The sequence below is a fragment of the Dipodomys spectabilis genome, unplaced genomic scaffold (assembly GCF_019054845.1).
Source record: "Dipodomys spectabilis isolate Male_0828 unplaced genomic scaffold, ASM1905484v1 ptg000067l, whole genome shotgun sequence".
NCBI lineage: Eukaryota > Metazoa > Chordata > Mammalia > Rodentia > Heteromyidae > Dipodomys > Dipodomys spectabilis.
Window position 1 is genome coordinate 109,370 of NW_024870744.1, and position 19,910 is coordinate 129,279.

The 19,910-nt window shown below is 50.2% G+C and overlaps 1 protein-coding gene across 5 annotated transcripts in view; it reads right to left on the reverse strand.

Moving 5' to 3' along the window:
* Nucleotides 1–6,646: 6,646 nt before the first annotated feature.
* The window catches only part of Mapkap1 (MAPK associated protein 1), a 234,748-nt gene continuing 221,484 nt past the window's right edge, over nucleotides 6,647–19,910 (reverse strand). For all 5 annotated transcript variants that reach the window (XM_042681086.1, XM_042681084.1, XM_042681087.1 and 2 more), the window contains exons 11-12: nucleotides 11,970–12,067; nucleotides 6,647–8,189 (exon numbers count right to left, since the gene is read on the reverse strand). In XM_042681086.1, coding sequence (XP_042537020.1) covers nucleotides 8,064–8,189; nucleotides 11,970–12,067 — 224 coding nt within the window. In that variant the 3' untranslated portion in view covers nucleotides 6,647–8,063. The remainder of the gene's footprint in view (nucleotides 8,190–11,969; nucleotides 12,068–19,910) is intronic.

Genomic DNA, 19,910 nt, shown 5'->3' on the forward strand with positions numbered 1-19,910 from the left:
GGGCCGTGGTGGCCTAGGGGGTTTGTCCAGGGGGATGGAGCAGGAGGGGCTTTGCCTCTGGGAGATGTTGACCACTCATTAGTGGATCCCTCTGCCCCGACCCTGCGTGTCACCAAGGATTCCCTAAATGAAGCCAGGGATTTCAGGAGCAGGGGGACCCCCTCCCTCCCCCGCCTGGGGGGGGGCTTTGTTGGGCAAGGCTGAAGGAGACCTCTGGCAGGGACTTTGTGATGCTCGGGCCATAGTAAGAGGACCAAGCCAGGGGGACAGGAGCCGCTGCTCCTCCCGTTCCCCCAGCACCCCAACCCCCCTCCCCCGGGGGGAGACTTCCTCAGAGGCCCCCTGCCAGGCATGGAGTCCTTCCAGCATCCACCCAGAGTGTCCTCTGCCCTGGCTGCCGACAGAGAAGAGGTGCCCAGCTCTCTGGTGGCACCTGCTACAGACAGGTCACCAGGGCACATGGCCAAAGCCACGTGGAGTGTGGGTCCCCCAAGGGCAGACTGGAGGTGGGTCATGGGGAGCTTGGCACAGGTGAGTATTAGCAGATGTTTGTTGAGTGAATCCTGGATGCTTTCATTCACCTGCCATTACTAGTGGTCACCTGTCCACTGACCCCCTCTTAGGAGGAATTCTCCAGGCAGGCTGAAAAGGCCTCTGTGTGGTCCTGGCAGTACCCCCACAATGTGGCAGCTCGCAACAGACTCTAAATGTCAGCAGGTATGGCTACTCCCTTCAAGTCTGGGGAAAGGGAGGACCTACTATTCTGGACCTGGACCAAAGTCCCTTGTGCAGTGACTCATGGCAGCCCAGACCCCAGTGTGCCCAGATGGAGAGCCAGATGCCCTGGGCAGGCCCCAAACCTTGGCCACCTGAGGCCCTGGTGCATGAATTCCCCACCGCCCCTCCCCTGTGCCAAGCTCAGGTCTGCCCTGGGTGCCCTTGAGCTGGCCTAGGGGAAGGGAAGGGACTGTACTGAGAGAAAAGGCCCTGGAAGCCCCAGCTGTGGGGTTGTGCAGGGACCCCTTGGAGGCCCCAATGGCTGGTGGTCAAGGACATTTAGGAGCTGGGCCCTTAGGAGGGCAGAGAAATCAGAACAAAACGCTAGGGCACTGGTGGCTCACACCTGTAATCCTAGCTACTCAGGAGGCTGAGATCTGAGGATCACAGTTCAAAGCCAGCCCAGGTAGCAAAGTCTTTGTAACTCTTATCTCCAATTAACCACCAGTGAACCAGAAGTGGAGCTGTAGCTCAAAGTGATAGAGAGCTAGCCATGAGTGAAAAGGCTCAAGGACAATGGCCAGGTCCTGAGTTCAAGCCCAATGACCCCCCCAAAAAACAAAAAAAGCTGCAGGGTGAGGCTACAACTCAGGCTGCCCCCTCCCCAGCCCAGATGCACAGAGGGGAGAAATTTCTAGCCTTCCTAATGCTTCATAGCCATAGTGGGTGGGCCATACCTAGTCCTCAAACCCAGCTGGGCAACTAGAGGTCCTTGCTTAGTTTTTGGACCTCAGTGTCCAGGGGCAGCCCTGTCCCTGAGGGCTGAACTGCTCAGGGGACCTGCTCTGCCAGGTCAGGACTTTACTCCCTGACCACCTGTTCTCAGGGGTCAAAGGTCAATGGGGTCAGGGCTTGCTTGTGCCTGTGGTTGACTCAGGATCCTTCTGTCCCCCCCCAATAAAAGTGGGTGGATTCACTGAGACATTAGCTCAGTCCCGCTGGGACCCCTCGCTGTGCCTCACACATGCCACTAGCAAGCCAGTCACCCCACGGCCACCTGCAGAGCCAAACAACTCCCTGGCTCCCGCTCCAGCGTGTTTACTAAAGCATGAACTCTGACTTTGGTTCGATTTTGGGGGGGCCAGGTGACAGGTGCCACCTGGAGTCAAGTGGCAGGACCAGCCCCAGGGAGTCTGGCCCAGAGCCCAGTTCTGGGCCCCTCCACCCTCCGGGGTCCCTCCACCCAGGGGTAGCGGGGGAGTCCCCCAGTCAGCCAGGGAGGCCCCAGCCATCTCCCCAGGATTCCAGGGTCCGGCCTGAAGAATAACCCCTAAAATGAGGTTTAGAATAACCTTGCTTCTAGAACTTTCTCTCCCAATGTACAGCTTATCCTGACAGTTTTTTTTTTTTTTAATGCCCATCAGTGAAGCCCTTGAATTAGTCAAGGACTTGAAGAATGCTAAAAATTTAATGTATGTTAAAAGAATATTAAATTCTAAACTAAAATTTACATGGAAATATGACATTAAAATATTTTTAGCTTTCAGGAAGCCGGGGGCTGAAATGCTATCATCTAGACAAATTCCCATCATTTTCAAAAGAATGAGCCTCACAGTAGCGTTCCGGTGTTCACGAGTCAGAGTGCGCGAGGAGAGCCCTGCGCCAGGCTGGCTGGGCCCTTGAAGGAGGACACAGGCCCCATCTGGACCCCAGCGCTTCCCCGGGGGGCCTGGGGGGCCCCCTGAGCCCCATGGCCCTGCTAGGGGAAGAGGCTTGGCCAGTGTGAGGGTACAGCTGGGCCTTGTGACCCCACAGTTGCTGTCCATCCCCACGTGCTGGTCTGGGCACAGTATCTCATTTAATCCTTGAGGCAGAAGGTAGGCGTCTACATGTACAAGATGGGAAAATGGTTCAGAGAGGTTGAGTCGTGGGTCTGGGTCTCCCAGCACAAGGAGGAGGATTTCATACCCTCTTGTAGACTCTCGGCGCAGTCATTTGTCCTGGTGCTGGTTTTTGTTTTCAGCACTGGTATTGGGGCTTGAACTCTGGGCTTCACAGTCTCTCGCTTGGCTTTCTTCACTCAGCTATCACTCTTAACAGTTGAACCACACTTCCATTTCTGATTTTTTTTTTCGGTCATGGGGCCTGAACTCTGGGCTTGGGCGCTGTCCCTCAGTTCTTCAGCTCAAGGTGAGTGCTCTACCCCTTGAGCCACAGTGCCACTTCCGGGTTTTTCTGCTTATGTGGTGCTAAGGAATTGAACCCAGGGCCTCATGCATGCAAGGCAAGCACTCTACCACTGAGCCACTTTCCGGCCCCATCTGCTTCTGATTTTTTTGGTGCTTGAGAGAAGAGCCTCACAGACTTTCTGGCCCAGGCTGGCTTTGAACTAGTTATCCCTCCTTCACTGGTTCCCTGGGCCCTGAGCTCAGCCTGCTCCTCTTCCCATCCACGACTCTCCTTTTTATTATGACTTGAGGCAGAGGCTCCTTGGCTGAAGGTCTCCATGAGGAGGGGACTCAGGCTGGGTCCCAGGGTATGGGTGAGGCAGGCAGAACTAGTGTCCCCCGGGCCTCCTCTGCTCCCTACATCAACACAAGAGGAGAGTGAGATGCTCCGGGGTGGGACCCCATTCTTCCACCTGCCAGCTGTGGCTGGGACACCAGCCAGCCCATCTGTGCCAGAAGCCAGGGCCAAGGGAAGGCATGGCTCCTAGGGGCTCACAGCTGGGGCACTGATTGAACGCTGCTCCCGCAGACTCCGCCACCGAGATGGACCTTTTCATGGTCTCCATTCTTCAGATGGGGAAACTGAGGCTCAGAAAGGTAAAGCAGGGGTTGTTCCTATTCAGCTAAGAGGGTTGGAATTCCTGGCTAGGGCTAAGCAACTTCAGGTCATTGCTGTTTCCTGGTCACCTCAGGGAGGCCCCTGACTGGCTAGGTGGTGGCAGCCTCAGCTAGGGGGCAGCAGCCTTGGCCAGGGGCAGGCTTAGTGCAGGAACAAGCTGGGGGGTAGGGGGGGTGAGGGGGTGGGCTGCTGCCCTTGTGGCCCCAGGAGAAGTCCTAGCCAGGCAAGGAGGTCCAGGAGGAAATGGCCAATCACTGCCTGTGGAGCTCCTCTGGGAGCCACTCATTGGCAGTTAAAAATCTATAGTGACTTGTCAGAAAAGCGAATATGTGGGTGCATTAGTTTTTCATCCCAGACCTCAACATGTGTTTGTGTGACGGGCAGGGAACTCGGGCTGCCCTGGGTGGAAGTTCTCCTGGAGGAGGAGCCAGGCTGGGTTAAAGAACAGGCCGCAGAGCTTGAAGTACAACCACATTACACCCGAGAGGAGGTACACGGACCATAGATGCCCTGCTGGCATTGAAGCAGGGGTTTGATGGGGTACACCATGGCCACTATGCCTCCCACCCCTCTCCCCTGACCTGTAGTGGCCTTCAAGCAGCCTCAGGGACCTTCAGAATCTGGGATACCAAATGGGGGGGGGGACCTAAACAGGCACCCATACTTCATGCCCTCCCTCCCCTCTCCCCCCCCCCTCGGTGAAGATGTTTGCCTCAGTTTCTTCAACTGTAAAATGGAGATGAGTTGATCACAAGCTAATGTTGCTAATGTAGCCACGTCTTCTGCTGTGTGTGTAACGGTACCACACAGGTCATGATTTTAGGGGATCATGGATTTTTTTTTTTACCACACAGGTCATGATTTTAGGGGATCATGGATGTTTTTTTTTTTTCTGGTCATGAGGCTTAAACTCTGGGCCTGGGCACTGTCTCTGAGCTTCTTTTTGCTCAAGGTGAGCACCCTACCACTTGAGCCATAGCACCACTTCTGGCTTTTTTGAGTAGTTTATTGGAGGTAAGAGTCTCACGGACTTTCCTGCCCAGGCTGGCTTTGAACTGTGATCCTCAGATCTCAGCCTCCTGAGTAGCTAGGATTACAGGTGTGAGCCACCGGTGCCAGCTCGATGGATGTTTTTATGTGAATGAGTATGAATTAGTTTTAACATTCACTAGAAAACATACATGGGGCTAGCTGAATCCATGCCACACGGCTGTGCTTGTTTAGAATGGAACTGCACGTGAGAACATCAGTCTGAATCAATTTAGGAACATGGCAAACCCTTGATAAGGAGCAGCCTTCCGCAGGGCATGCGGAAGGAGGCCTGGGGCTCTTCAGTCCTCCGTGGCCACTGGTGAAGCTAGTCAATGGAATGGGCTTGGTGACCTATTCCTGCTCACCTAGCCATGCAGGAAGCATAAATGGATCTTGATCCAGGCTGGTCCTGGGCAAAAAAAGGTGAGACTTGATCAAATAAAATCACCAGAGCAAAAGGATAGCCAGGCATGGCTCAAGTGGTAGAGTGCCTGCTTGGCAAGTGTGAGGCCTTGAGTTCAAACCTCAGTTCCGGCAAAAAAGAAAAGGCAGACATTTGCATGAAAAGGAACTCCCAGTATATTCCAGGCCATTTTAGGCCAGACATGTTGTTTCTTTGATACCAGACAGTGCTGGGACTTGCTGGATGCCGGTTAGGCCATGGGCTGGGAAGGTGGCTCAGTGGTAGAGCGCTTGCCTTGCATGCATGAGGCCCTGGGTTCGATTCTTCAGCACCACATAAACAGAAAAAGTCAGAAGTAGTGCTGTGGCTCAAGTGGTAGAGTGCTAACTGTGAGCTGAAGAGCTGAGGGACAGCACCCAGTCCCAGAGTTCAGGTCCACAACTGACAAAAAAAAAAAAAAAAAAAACCAAAACCTATCACTTAGGCCACAGGAGTAAGCAATGACATCACATCACAGCTGCAGTCATGAAGAATGTCTGTTCTTTTTGGGTCCGGTCGTGGGGCCTGAACTCTGGGCCTGGGCGCTGTCCCTCAGCTCTTTAGCTCAAGGCTAGCGCTCTACCACTTGAGCCACAGCCCCACTTTCGGCTTTTTATTTTTGCTTATGTGGTGCTGAGGAATCAAACCCAGGGCCTCAAGCATGCAAGGCAAGCGCTCTACCACTGAGCCACCTTCCCAGCCCCTAGAATGTCTGTTCTTATTGGCACGTCTGTCTATCTTGCTTAACACTCAAGGACACTGAGGCACGGGCTGGGTAAGGAAAGAGATGAGCTTTGCTCCCAGCCACAGAGCCCATACCCTGCAGCACTATGTTCTGGGAGCCCCAAGTCCTTAACTGATGTCCCTAAGAAAAGGTATCTATTGGGTAGGAAACTCGGGTTCTGGGATTAGATTCCAGGCCTTTGGCCTCACTCAGTATGGAGCGGTCCCTGCTTCTTCCATCTCGCCTTTCTGCCCACCCTGCACCTGCCAGAAAAAGAAAGGCACCCAGGAGTTGGGTGGGTTACCCCAGGGGAGGGCTTCTGTGGTCTCTGCTGCCAGGATCCTTGGGGGCACAGGGAGTGGACAGCAGGGAAGAAACCTCTTCTCCCCACTTCTATACCCCTTTCTCAGTCTCTCTCTCTTTCTCTGTTATGTGGGGCTTGAACTCAGGGCCTGGGTGCTATCCCTGAGCTCTTTTTGCTCAGCTACCACTTGGAGCCACAGCGCCACTTTCAGTTTTCTGGTGGTTAATTGGAGATAAGAGTCTCATGGATTTTCCTGCCTGTGCTGGCTTTGCACCATGGTCCTCAGCCTTCAGCCTCTTGAGTAGGTGGGATTACAGGCATGAATAACTAGAGCCTGGCTACAGTTTAACCTCCTTAGACTGGACCCAAGTCTGTACTGAATGGAGCTGCAGATGGAGGGGACCATGGCTCTAGGTTCTCCCTGAGCTAAGTGGCCATCAGCTTGCTCAGTACCCGAGGTGGTCTGTGTGCAGCCCAGAGGCCCAGGCCTGTCAGCTGCCAGTGTCATCCCAGGAGTCACTGTGCGCTCATGATCTTCAGCATTAGGGACTCAAGAGTTCAGGAATTCCAAGCAACATGCAAGAGGGTATTTATGACTTTTATTTTAATATCATTTTAATATTGAATATGTCACAAGATTTAATGACCCAATTAGTCATTTACATTTTTCAAAGATATCTAAATATAAAATTGCTAAAAATTCAAATACAGATAGCAAGCTACAAATAATATTTCTTTTGTTTCTGGAGGATAGGAGTGGAAGACTTAGAAAAGGGAGCTCCTGCCGGCTGAGCAAAGATCAGAATGAAGGAGGAATTCATTAAAATGACCCCTGTGCGAAGAAATACAGTTGACTTTGAGATGCTGCTCAGACATCTCTTCCCGTACAGCGATTTAAAAAATGCATTAAATGTAGGTCCTCGGTAAGACACTGGCAGCCCTGGCCAGGAACAGTACGAAAGGATGTCCCCATGAAGGGACCCCGACGAGGTCTGCAGAGGCATCTGGTGTGGCCCAGAGGTGTGGTGTCAGGGGGCCTACCCTTGCGTGCCCTGCTCAGGGATGGGGCTCAGGGATGCAGGCCTCCCCCTGCTCCCCTTCTCCCTGATGCATGGCCAGAAGCAGCTTCTGTCCTCTCCCTTAGGCAGGCACTGTAAGGGGAGGAGCTGGGGGGGGGGGGCGAGGCCTTCAAGTCTAATGGAGCAGGTTCCTCTTGGTCCAGAAAACCTGCGCACAGGCCCAGCTGTCAGCTCGCCAGTAGGAAATATAAAAGGTGGCTCAGGCTGGGAGCCACCGCCAACCCCCCAGGCCTCTGGAGTGAGAGGGGCTGGGCCGCCGGGAGGTAAGGCTTTGGAAAGGGAGAATAACGTCACAGCCTTGGTCGAATAACGCTGGGTCCTCATTCCTGACTTTTGGTAGGATACTTGCCTCCAAGCAAACACGCTCATTAAACAAATGGCATAGTTAAAACTATCGACTAAGCCCTAAACATTTCTTCTGAGAAATCGAACCATCGCTTTTCCAATCTGCCTGTTCAATATGGGAACAGATTTGAAAGCGAATCACATCATCAATCCTCCACCCCAAAGAATGGCCCATCATTCCAACCGCAAGAAAGAGCACACCTGTTTATTAAAAGGAAAAAAAAAAAGAGAAATGTACATTTTTGTTCTTCGTTTGCTTTAAGAGATTTGATCAAGTTGCAAGGACGTGTCTGGCATGGCTATGTACAACCTCGGGCAGGGGCGTCAGGCAGTGAAGATGGCTGGGCAGCGCGTGTTTCCTCATGATGGTCTGGTCCCGGGCCACCGCCAATCAGGTGCTCCAGCCTAAGATGCCCCCACCCCCGCAGCTTCCCCGAGAGCCCACCAGCCGCGTGTGCATGAGCCCTGGCTGGCTGCCCCCAGCCCCTACAGGACACGGGTGGGTTCTAGGGCCACCTGGCCCTGGCAGGCAGGCTCCGAGCTTAGGCGACAGATTGCGGCTGGAGGCCAGTGTCATTGCTGCCCTGATTTCTTCTCCTTCTGGAAGCTGAAGCTTGTACGTCTGTTCAGTTTTCTTTGTTTTTGAGCAAAATAGTCAGCCCGGGCAGTGCTTGCTCGTGATTCTAGGATGTAGTTAACCTAGAAAGCAAGAAGACAGGGCCGTCACTTGCCAGTGCTCCCAGCTCACCAGCGCGGAGAGGGAAGCCTGGGCTGGGGGCCGGGGGGCCTCTCTGTCAGAGTCCAGGCATCAGAGCATCCTGGCCACAGGACTGAGCCTAGCTGTGCTTCTGGATGATGGGTGGCTGTGGAGAGACTCTCGGACCCCTGTGGGCCTGCGATTCCCTCTTTGGTGTGGGTCACCACCGGCTCCCTGGCTCTGCCTTTGCCTGCTCTGCCACACTGGCTGACATAAGCTCCCCGCCTGGCTGAAAGCCCAACATCACAGAAAGAAGACTATGGGGAAGTCCTCTCAGGTCTGGCCTCCCTGCTGCAGTCAACCAGCCAGGGCCCATTTGACAAAGGGGAGTGAGGCTCAGAGCAGAGGGCCCAATTGGCCAAGGTCACCCGGAAGACAGGGTCATAGCCATGTGAAGTGGGCCCAGCCTGGCTGCAGGCAGCTGTTGACAGATACACCCAGGGGAGGCAGAGATTTTTCTCTAGGCAACACCTGCAGTTCCCTCACTGCAGCGCCATTCACACACCACTTCCTGCCACCCCTCACTGCCCCCTAGCTGGGCTCTGGAGGGAACCAACACCACTGCTCATCACTTTAGTCTCCAGAAGTTATAGGTAGCAATGTGAACCTATGGGCTAGAGCACGAAGCTTCCTCTATTGCTGCCAGTACTCAGGACTATGAGTCCTAGGCCTGGAGGGAGGGGTGAAGGCTCCTGAGGACCCAAGGCAATGGAGGGGCTCTGGAGGGGCACACGGTCCCTCCCAACCCTCTGCTCAGATCACCCGGTAGCAGGCGGTACAGGCTGGCATGTGGGTACAGAAGGCCTGACATGCTCGGCCACTGCCTCGCCAAGTTACCAGCTGAGAGCAATAAATCATACGGACCTCGCGGCTGAGTGGACGATCTGGGACGCTGCAGACAATGTATGGAAGCAGGAGGTTTTATCATTCTTAATAAAAGCAATCTTTGGATTATATTGTTTGCACACGCAGCCGACCTAGTGTTTTCAGTGTATTTTTGGCACATATAATTTGACAAAAGCATTTTAAAATGATCCTTAACAAGCCAACTATTTCCTAAATTTATTATCTTCAGTGCTTTGTGATAATCACATAGATAATTTTAATGGAAGATTAATGTAATAATCAAAAGATAAAAACGCCCTTTGGTCTGCCATTAGCTGGTTAATATGCTGTGGCTTAAAACTTGCACAATTTTATGCACTACAGAGTGTCTCACTTTCAATGCATTTTACAGCTTAAGGCATAAAAATATAGGGAGTTTTCATGGTCAATAAAGCCACAGCCTCCATCACTCGATCACAAGAAGAACCCGACGTGAAGAGTCCAATGATTCCTCAGAGATTCATCTCGAAGGCCGTGGGACTGGGGACCACATGTGGCTCAGCTCAGTTATGCCTCAGTGGCAAGCGGGCAGCTCTGCCCCTCTGCAGGGCCAAGTTCAAGAGGAGGCTCCTCTCTTCTGTGTTGTTCTCTGGCTCTAGGCCTCCATCTCCTCATCTATGAAATGGGGACAGTACTATCCACATTCTGCAGGACAGGGAAGATCAGGTGAGACAACATATAAAAAACGAGGAGGTGCATGTCTTTCTATAAGAGGAAAAGATGAGGTGCAAAATCACTTGAAGGAAGGCTGTCAGTTGGCAATAGTGCCAACACTAGCTTCTGGCTCTTTACTTATTCCTTTAATTTTAGCTTTAGAAGTCTGAGGCTAACCCTGAAGAGCCTCTGATGGCAAAAACCCTCCTGCTAAACTGCTGGCCCCGGGGCTGGGACCTGTCACTTGGCATTGGCACAGGGCTCAGACACTGACCCAACACTCTGGGAATGGTGGCTAAAGCTAAGTATTTAAATTTCAGTCAAAAGAGGTGGAGGGGAGTGAAGTCTAATCTTCCATCAGGCCTGTGATCATTAGTGTGGAGTCAATCAGGCCTGGGCCCACTGCACCCTGTCTCTTGCACCAGGCGATAATTCTGCGAATGTTTTGAGATGAAAACAGACATTTCAGGAGAGGCGACAGGCCTCAGGGAGTTTGCAGGAAAGCATCTGCTTTGAGGGAGCATTTGGTCCCGTAAAATGATTTCTTTGCACTTGATCTTCCACAGTCTCATATTGAAGTCATAAACCTGTGTTTCTGTCATCAATCTGCTGTTGTGAAAATTATTTGGATGTCAAACACAGGATTATAATTTTACTAGAATCCTTCTCAAGTCTTGAATATTTTAATGCTGGCTATAAAAATAAGTCCAGTCCCATGACGGGGTGCTGGAATATTTCTTTATCTATTCCCCAAACACCTGGCACAGTTTCCTGGGCTTTGTACGCTAGCTGGTGGTCAGCACTCCGAGTGGCCACTGGGCTTGGCCTGAGGTGTGAGGGGGGCTCTGGCAAGGTGGTCTATGTGCCCCCCTTCCATCCAGCTGACATGCCAGCGAGCCTCCCCCTGTAGCTTGTCCTTTCACTCCTTCTAACACTGCTGCAGACATCCTGCAGCGCCGGGATCCTGGTCTCATCATGTTTCTATGAGGCCATTCTGTTGTTGAAATTGCCCTTCTAGTCATGGAAGGCTATGTACATTTGGGGGACTGGGAGAGCCATTTCTGCAACCTACCAGACCTTGGGTCAAGTTCTAGTCTTGGCTAAATTACTTATTTTCATCTAGGAAATGGGAACTTTTACCCATTCTCAGAGCTGGGCGATTCAATGTGACTAGATGTAACACACTTATGCCCAGGCTGGGTGCGCTCAGGGAGGCCTAACTGCTCCTATTATTATCCCTTGATAGATTGACTCTTAGGAAGAGGAAAACTGGGAAGGGTTAGCACATCTCCACTGATGGTGGGGTGGGGTAGGGAAGCATAGGTACCAGGATCCACTAGGTACAGGCAGGGAAATGCTCTCTGGCTCTAGCTCCTCCTCAGCCAAGGGCACTTGCCTGAGGCCTCTCAGTTTGGAAGCATCTGGCCTACTCAGAATGTGGCACACAGAGCGGTAGCTTGGGTAAGACCTGGTGCTTCTTAGGGACATACAGCCCTCCCTGGGTCTGCCCTGCAACTTCTGACCCATTCTTGGACCCCCCCCCCCCAGCAAACCTCACACCAAGAAGGCAGCTCAGTCATGGCAGGGACCTTCCAACCTCCCATGAGACCCCGTTTCAGCCCCTCCTACAAATCTGCATTTTTCAGTCGTTCAGGTTCAGTTTCCCTGCCACCTCCCACATCATGCTGCTTTACCTTCTACATACCCACAGGACACTTCTGGGACCCTTTGTGGCTCTGTGTAATTTCCTCTCTGTCTTATCCTGGCTCCCCTGGCACAATTAGAGCTCTGGGAACAGGCGCTGGCCTGTCACTGTGGTTTTCTGAACGCTGGATTGGCACGCAAAGATGCCTGATGAGGACGGTTTGATGACATCTAGAATGAGCTGGGGATGTTTTGAGCAGGCTGGGAAAATCATCTTAGCACAATGAAGGAGTCTTGGAAACAATCATCATTTCCTCCAGAGGCTCCTGACAGGGTGGTGGTGAGAAACATGGTACATGAAAGGAACAAATACAGGAAAAATGGGCCTCGTTGTGGGGCTGAGGCAAGGGCAGCCACTGCCCCAGGCTGGTGGGGGCCTGTGCCTGGGTGAGGAAGAGCATGGTCCACCCTCTGCTATGCCAGGATAGGAGCTATACCCACCCACTAGCCCCCCCCCAGGGCTGTAAGGGGACACTCACCTTGAGTACAATTTCATTGACGGTAGCAGCATCCGATTCAAAGTAGAGGTGTTTATAGTCATGATTGCTTAGATATGTGAGTTTAAATATTGCGTGACCTGCAGAGAGAGAGAGAGAGAGAGAGAGAGAGAGAGAGAGAGAGAGAGAGAGATGAGGAGATGAGTTATAGGGCTGGGGGGTTGTCCAGATGACCTTCCTTTGTTATCCCAACTCAAGTGGAGGCTGGGCAGCGACTGTTCTCCCCTGGACTGTGGGTTTTTCTTTTGTTTTGCTTTTTACTATGGACAGTAAAAAAGAGGAAAGAAGAGTCAGGCACTGGAGGCTCATGCCTATAATTCTAGCTACTCAGGAAGCTGAGATCTGAGGATTGCAGTTCAAAGTCAGCCTGGGCAGGAAAGTCCGTGAGACTCATCTTCAATTAAACACCAGACAACTGGAGTGGAGATTTTCCTTGGGACCTGGGAAAACTGGTGGCCCCCCAAGAAGTTCCTTCTTCGCTTTAAGCACTTCTAAAGCTGGATTCCATGATGGGCAATCAAAGGAGCACCGCTCACGAGAGCCATGCTGGCGCTCAGTGAGCCTGCTTTGACCCAGGAGCACTTGGCACTCATGCTGGAGGCCTCCTGCATCCTGCCCGAAGCCACCCTCCCCATGGCTCCAACAGACCTCGGGCTCCGAGACTCAAGGTCCACACTCCCTTCCTATTAGGCCTCCTCACCTGTGTCCTTTTAATTGAAGCAGTGGCTGGTCACCGTTATTAATTTATAACATATTACCCTCATTACGGTAAGTTCACCTCTTTCCCGGAGAAATCTTCTTGGGACTTTATTTGCAGTAGCTAATTTTTCAGATCTCCCCAAATAAACTGATATATGTTATACAATTGTGGGCAGAAAAGTTGAGCTGCTGATACTTTATCCTGGAAACACCATTACAATATACTAATTGTAACTATAAATCCTCCATTGAAAAAAAATGAGCTAATCATTTCTGGAAAACTTCACTTTCAGTCACTTGACAAATTTAGCTGATTTTAAATTGTGGGATTAAAATGTTAGAATCCTTGACTGGAGGCTAATGATGGTTACTGTTTCTGTTCAGGAAGTAGCTCCTGGAGGGCAGAGCCCTGGGGCGACGGTGGTGATGTCACCTTTCGGAAGGACAGTACAGACACATGTGTTGGTCAGGCTGTGACCAAGCGGAGCCATCGATGGAGGACACAGAGCTGTGAAGGACAAAGAGAGACACCCCCAGAAGGTCTCAGTGCTGACACATGGCCATGACAGACACAGACACCAGGGCCTGGGGCTAGAAGACCAGAAGGTCTTAGGGAGGCCTGCAGACCTGAAGCTTCGGGGTTCACTGGCCACTCTGGTAAGCCATCTCACGCATAGTCTGCACCACCTGTTCCTGCTGGCCACGACAAAGCAAACCGTCAAGATATGGGAGCAGGGCTTGCCTGAAGAGCAGAGGCACCATCACGTCCTGTGGTCACAGTATACATGCATGTGTGGCACGTGGCGTGCACATGCCTAGTGCATCAAAACTGCCCCTGGGAGGAGGGAGGTATATGGCTCATGTGTACAAGAGTCATGTGATCAAACAAGAACGAAATCATCCTATGTGAGGTCTTCCGAAAGTCCCTTCCCATCGGTGTTCTACTGCCTGGGTGGTGGAGGGTGAAGCTGGGGGATGAAGAAGAGCTGGTCCTCTGCAGCTTGTGCATCACTCCACACAGAGGGAGGGGGGCAGAGAGGGCCCTGTCTGGAAGGTCTTACACTGTGATAATTCTGTTAGTAAAGAGCTAAGGCAGCAGAGCCTGGTCCAAGCTATGGAAGGCATGATTTTACCATGCTGGACCATAGGCACAGGCATGACTCCTTCTTCCCTCAGCCTCCTCATTCTGCACTCAGTCTAGGCTCTGCCAGGGACAGTAATGAACACAGAGGCAGGGGTCAGGCATGACAAGTGTTAAGAGGGAGGGAGGCACAGGGGGCACAGTGGCAACTTGGAGGGGGGATGCTGGCCTGGTCTGGAGCAGGGCTCTGGGTCAGTTTCTTGGTGGAGGACAGCTGTTAGGTGGGAAAGGGGTGAAGGGAAAACCCTAGCACTAGACTACAGCCCACAGCACTGGCAATGTGGCTCTGCAGGAGTCCTGAGCAGACCAGGACCCTGAACAGTGGGCAGGAAGTCTCAGGAGGGCACCAAAGACTGGGAATGCTTACATTTGCCAGATATGGGCACTGAGGGTTTGAAGCAGGATAGTGAAATAAATGGGCAAACTGTATCTCAGGGAGCACCTCTTGGTCCCCAGAGCCAGCAGGCTGGGAACCGGTGGCCACAGCCAGTCAGGTAGGTGCTATGGATGGTTATAGAAAGGACGCTGAAACAGGAGCTGACTTGAGAAACAGAGAGGGGAATGTTGGCAGAACCAGGGGACTTTGACAATAGAATGACAGCTAATAATCGGAACTTACACTTGTATAACCTCTTCTAGTTCAAAGCCTATATATTCCAGTGTAACAAGTTAATTGACCTCCTGCTGGAAATGAATCTGCCAATAAACACGAGTAATTTATGCTGCATGGTAAATTCTCACAGAGGTGCCTGGGAAAATGACTCTCTGGCATTTGAACACCGAGCAAAACAAGGAAAGTCTGTTGCCACCTCCCCTAGCAGCCTCACCTGGGAAAGGGAGGAAGAGGGTCAAATGACATCCTCAGGTGTAGCCCACAGGGCATCTGTCTTGGGGCATTACAGGGAAGCAAGTGGGCAGTTTATCTTTGAAAATGCAAAGAATGGAAGTGGCACTGTAGCTCAAGTGGTAGAGCGCTCGCCTTGAGCTGAAGAGCTGAGGGACAGCGCCCAGGCCCAGAGTTCAAGCCCCACGACCGACCAAAAAAAAAAAAAAAAAAAAAAAGATGTACTGAAAATGCAAAGAATACCAGCAGTTTTCAAAGGAAAGGGCTAAGCATATTATCTCTATAAAAACATATGCTGAGAAAAAATTATATATCAAAGCTGAATATTCAAGTTAACTCTAATTCTGTACTGTTAAATTCCATTTGGAAATTAAGGCTAGGAGAAATTCTGAGATACTGAAGGCAAATGCATGAGGCCTAGGGTTCGGTGTGGGTGAGCTCCAGTGAGGGGATCTGATGGGGCTGTTCCTGCAGTAGCCTAGGCTTGCCCAGTATAAAGGAGACAGCGGCTGTCAGTCACATCTTATTGCTGTAGCACACACAGGCAAGTGATTCTTCCTCACACACTCCCTGCGGAGGGCAGACCTTCATTGAGGTCTGCAATGGACACCTGGTATTTGGAGGTTTGCTTTTAACGGGGCCTCCTCAGAGCAGATTTGAGTCTGCAGAGCTGCAGAAGCAGCATATGGGAAGGAAGCATGGCAGCCAGGCTCAGGTCACACGCTCAGGCAAGACAAGCAGATGAAACCGTGCACCTGCTGTGACTATTGGAATGGAAATCTGGATGTATAAAAATGTGTTTACATTTATGTATTTTTTTTCAAAGTAAACCAGAGAAGATGGAATATAACACTGAACAGAAACTAATTAGCAGCACAAATGTCACAAGTGGAGATGTTTGAGCTTTTGTGCCATAATTTTTGCTGTAGTTTAACTAAAATAAGAGGATATACAGTTAAAGCAGGTTCTTTGGGCCAAAGGAAAGAGTACCTGTCTTGGAAAGGCTGCTGTGGTCCAAGATGGGCCAACAACTCAGACGCCTATGAAGGGCAGTGCTCTGGGAAGGAGTGTCCTTCTACCTGTCTGCTGGTGCCTGCAAAGGCTAGCACCAATGATCAGAGGTGGGCCTTCAGATGGGCATGAAAACCTACCTCTGCCCAAATATCCAGGGCTTGCCAAGAACACCAAAAAATAAATGAAAAGTTTCTGTTAAAATACTTACGAAAACATAAAATTACTAGAAATTCAGAAAACAAACCCATCTCATCCCACCTCCTCCATCCCAGTTATGCAGCTAGCACAGTGGTGCCCATGACCGCTTTTCTCACCAGCCTTACATTTTCACATGGTTGAGCTGAGCTTAATTTTCTTAGGTGAGCACTTTACTCAAGCTGCCTCTGCTGCTGGTCTCTTTCAGTGGATACATTTTACTCCAACAGGTAGGTGTATGCTACAGTTCCTGCTAAGAGCTCTGTTGGACAGCTGGTTGCTTCTAAAATTACAGTACTGAAGAACACCTTTGAAGATTTGCATTCTTTCTCAGCTTCTTTATGTCAGATATGGAATTTTAAGAATCTGGGTTTCAGCTGGGTGCTGGTGGCTCATGCCTGTAATCCTTGCTACTGAGGAGAGTGAGCTCTGAGGATCATGGTTCAAATCCAGCCAGGGCAGGAAAGTCTGAGAGACTCTTATCTCCAATAAACCACCAGAAAACTGGAAGTGGTGCTATGGCTCAAGTGGTAGAGTGCTAGTCTTTAGCTGAAGAGCTGAGGGACATTGCCCAGGCCCAGAGTTCAAGCCCCATGACGGACAAAAAAAAAAAAAAAAAAAAAAAAGAACCTGGGTTTTATGTGAAAAATGGAAGAGTTGACATTGACTAAAAAGAAATGTATTTATTACCTAACTTACTTATGAGCCAGCAGCCCTTCTGTACAATACCTTAACGCTGATGGCTCATGCCTATAATCCTAGCTACTCAGGAGGCCGAGATCTGAAGATCATGGTTAAAGGCCAGCCTGGACTTATCTCTAATTAATCACAGAAAAAGCCGGGAGTGACACTGTGGCTCAAGTGGTAGAGTGCTTGAACAAAAGGAGCTCAGATAGTACCCAGGCCCAGAATTCAAGCTCTAGGACTGGCAAAACAATAATAATAATAATGATGACGATAAAATTATATATAAAAAAATAAACTGGGTTTCTAGGATCTGATTCTCCTCCTGTCTAGGGAGAGGTTGAAAATCCCACTGGACTTCTTAGGGGGAAATGAGAGTATACACAGTTAGGTCTTCCTGTAGCTCCTGGCAGGAAAGGCTGCCCAGGGCTCTCTGGTCTCAGGCTTGCCTTCCACTGTGAGAAGCAGCTCTGAGCTGTCTGCAGGGAACTTCAGTTCAGGGTGATTCAACTGGCAAGCAGTGGCACTCTGCCCTGAGGCAGAGACAGGTTCTTGTGACACAGCCCAGGCTGGCCTCCATCTCACAATCCTCTGGTGTCATGCTACATCTGACCTACTTATATTTCTGCCTGCATCTTTTATACACTCTTTTTTTGGGTTCCTTCCTATAAACATAATTAAGTCCCTCTAATTATAAAAAACTCCCATGGCAATGTGATTTGCAGCCTTCCTCCAAATTTACTGAAAATACTCTGCTAAGATCAGTGTGGCATCTGGCCCTGGGTTTCCATGGATCCAGTTACCTGGTTCTTTAGTCTATTACTCCAGGTAACATTTCTCCTATTTCCTTTGTGATCTTCTTGAGCTGGATCTTGCCTCTGAATGACAAGCTCCTCTGCTCTCCCATTCTTCTCTAACATTATCTGTTAGGTTAGCACCTTGGATTTTAACCACCACACACAAGTGATTGACTGTGGAGTAGGTGTCTAGCCTAGACCCTTCTCCAGGGCCTCAGAGCCTGCTAGAGGGTTCAGCTGCCATCTACAAGAGGCCTGCATCTTACCATGTCCACAGCTATTGTCAACACTTCCTCTTGAAGTAAAACTCCATTGGTACAATGGGAGGCTGCACAAAACTATCACATTCCAGGCATTAGATACCCAAGACAGTTCTCATGTGGACCCTGTAGCCCTCCCTGTCTTTTGACCATAGTAGGGGCTGATCATGAATGTGTCGGAGTCCTCTCTGATTTTTCTACTTTTCATCATGTCTTCTTCAGATCTAAGCATCTGATAACAGGAAGTGGCCATCTTTCCAGCTACCTACCTCCCTACCTATCTGCCATCTATCAACTATCTATCTGCCCATGGCCCATCTACCAAGGTCTCATACATGCTAGCACAGCACATTACTACTAGCTACACCCCCAGATCAGGAGGCATATTTTAATTCTTCCTTGATGCTATGCCATACTTAACAAATGAGTTTTTCTTTCTGGCCAGTCGTGGGGCTTGAACTTGGGGCCTGGGTGCTGTCCTTGAGCCCTTCAGCTAAAGGCTAGCCCTCTACCACTTGAGCCACAGCGCCACTTGTGGTTTTCTGGTGGTTAACTGGAGATGAGTTTCATGGACTTTCCTGCCCAGTCTGGCTTTGAACCTCGATCCTCAGATCTCAGCCTCCCGAATAGTTATCATTATAGGCCTAAGCTACCGGCTCCCTGCTCCTTGCCTGATTTTGTAAGTTACATGGTAACTTGTAGTTACCTAGTAATGACACTGAGGTACACAGATCTTCCACATGCACATTTTCAAGAATTCTTTTCAACAAAAACACAGCTTGAATTTCATCATTGGCACCAAATACTATCACTTGTTTTCCTTTAAGTGACATTTTCTTTTTTTTTTTTTTTTATTGTAAAGCTACTATACAGAGGGTTACAGTTACATGAGTGAGGTTATGAGTACACTTCCTCTTGAACATTGTTACCCCCCTCCATTGTTTTCCCCCTACCATCCCCTCCCTCCCTCCCTTCCCCGAGGTTCTTTTTTTAAGTGACATTTTCAAGAAAATGGGTTTTGTTTGGGTGGTGGTGCTGGAGTTTGCACTCGGTGCCTCATGCTTGCCAGCCAGGTGATCTTCCACCTGAGTCATGTGCTTAGCCCCCAAGACTCAAGTTTAGAAAACCACGGATGCCACTAGTCCTGCAATACTGAGGCTTTGAACGTAGGGCTATGTACTTGCTAGGCAGGCACACTTCTATTGAGCTGAACCTCTAGTTCTTTTTGCTCTAGTTTATTTTCTGTACCATTAATATAGCTTGAATTCAGGACCTCATGTTTTCTGGCTTACAGCTACTATTCTACGCTTGAGTCACGCCTCAAGTCTGGAATTTTGCTGTTTAACTGAAAAGGGAGTCTCTTGGACTTTTCTGCTGGGGCTGACTTTGAACTGAAGTCCTCTATATTTCAGCCTCCTTGGTAGCTAGGGTTTACACATGTGAGCGAGCCATGGGTGTGTCTGGCATTTCTCTAGTTGTTTTTTTTTTTTTTTGTCGGTTGTGGGGCTTGAACTCTGGGCCTGAGCGCTGTACCTCAGCTCTTCAGCCCATGGCTAGCGCTCTCCCACTTGAGCCACTTCTGGTTTTCTGATGGTTTATTGGAGATAAGAGTTTCACAGACTTTCCTGCCCAGGCTGGCTTTGAACTGCGATCCTCAGATCTCAGCCTGAGTAGCTAAGATTACAGGTGTGAGCCATCGGCACTTGGTTTCTCTAGTTGCTTTTGAGGAAAGGTTTTTGCCTTCACCCAGGGCAAGAGGTTTGAGATTCTTCCGATCGAGTAGCCTCCCACACCACTGGGATGATGGGCAGGTACTAACATGCACAGCTGCCTGATCTCTGAAGTCAGGATTACAACACCTGGTTTGGAGAACCAAAGTTTGATAGTTGTTCTTTCAGGTAAAAATACTGTCCCAAGATGGGCACCAGTGGCTCACATCTGTAATCCTAGCTACTCAGGAGGAGATCTGAGGATTGTGGTTTGAAGCTGGCCTGGACAGAAAAGTCCCTGTGAGACTCTTATCTCCAATTAACCATTCAAAAACCAAAGTGGTGCTATGGCTCATGGTGGAGCACAAGTTTTGAGCACAAAGAAGCTCAGGGACAGCTCCCACAATTGGCCAAAAAAACCCCAAAACAAACAAAAAACTGTCCTATGAAACAGATGGCTGGCTACTAAGTTATATAAATGCTTTTCCTTGAGGCAAGTATTCCACTTCCATGTGAGAAGATATACTCCTGTAGACTTCAAGAAACAAATGAAAAACAATGGCTTATGGGGCCTTTTGAG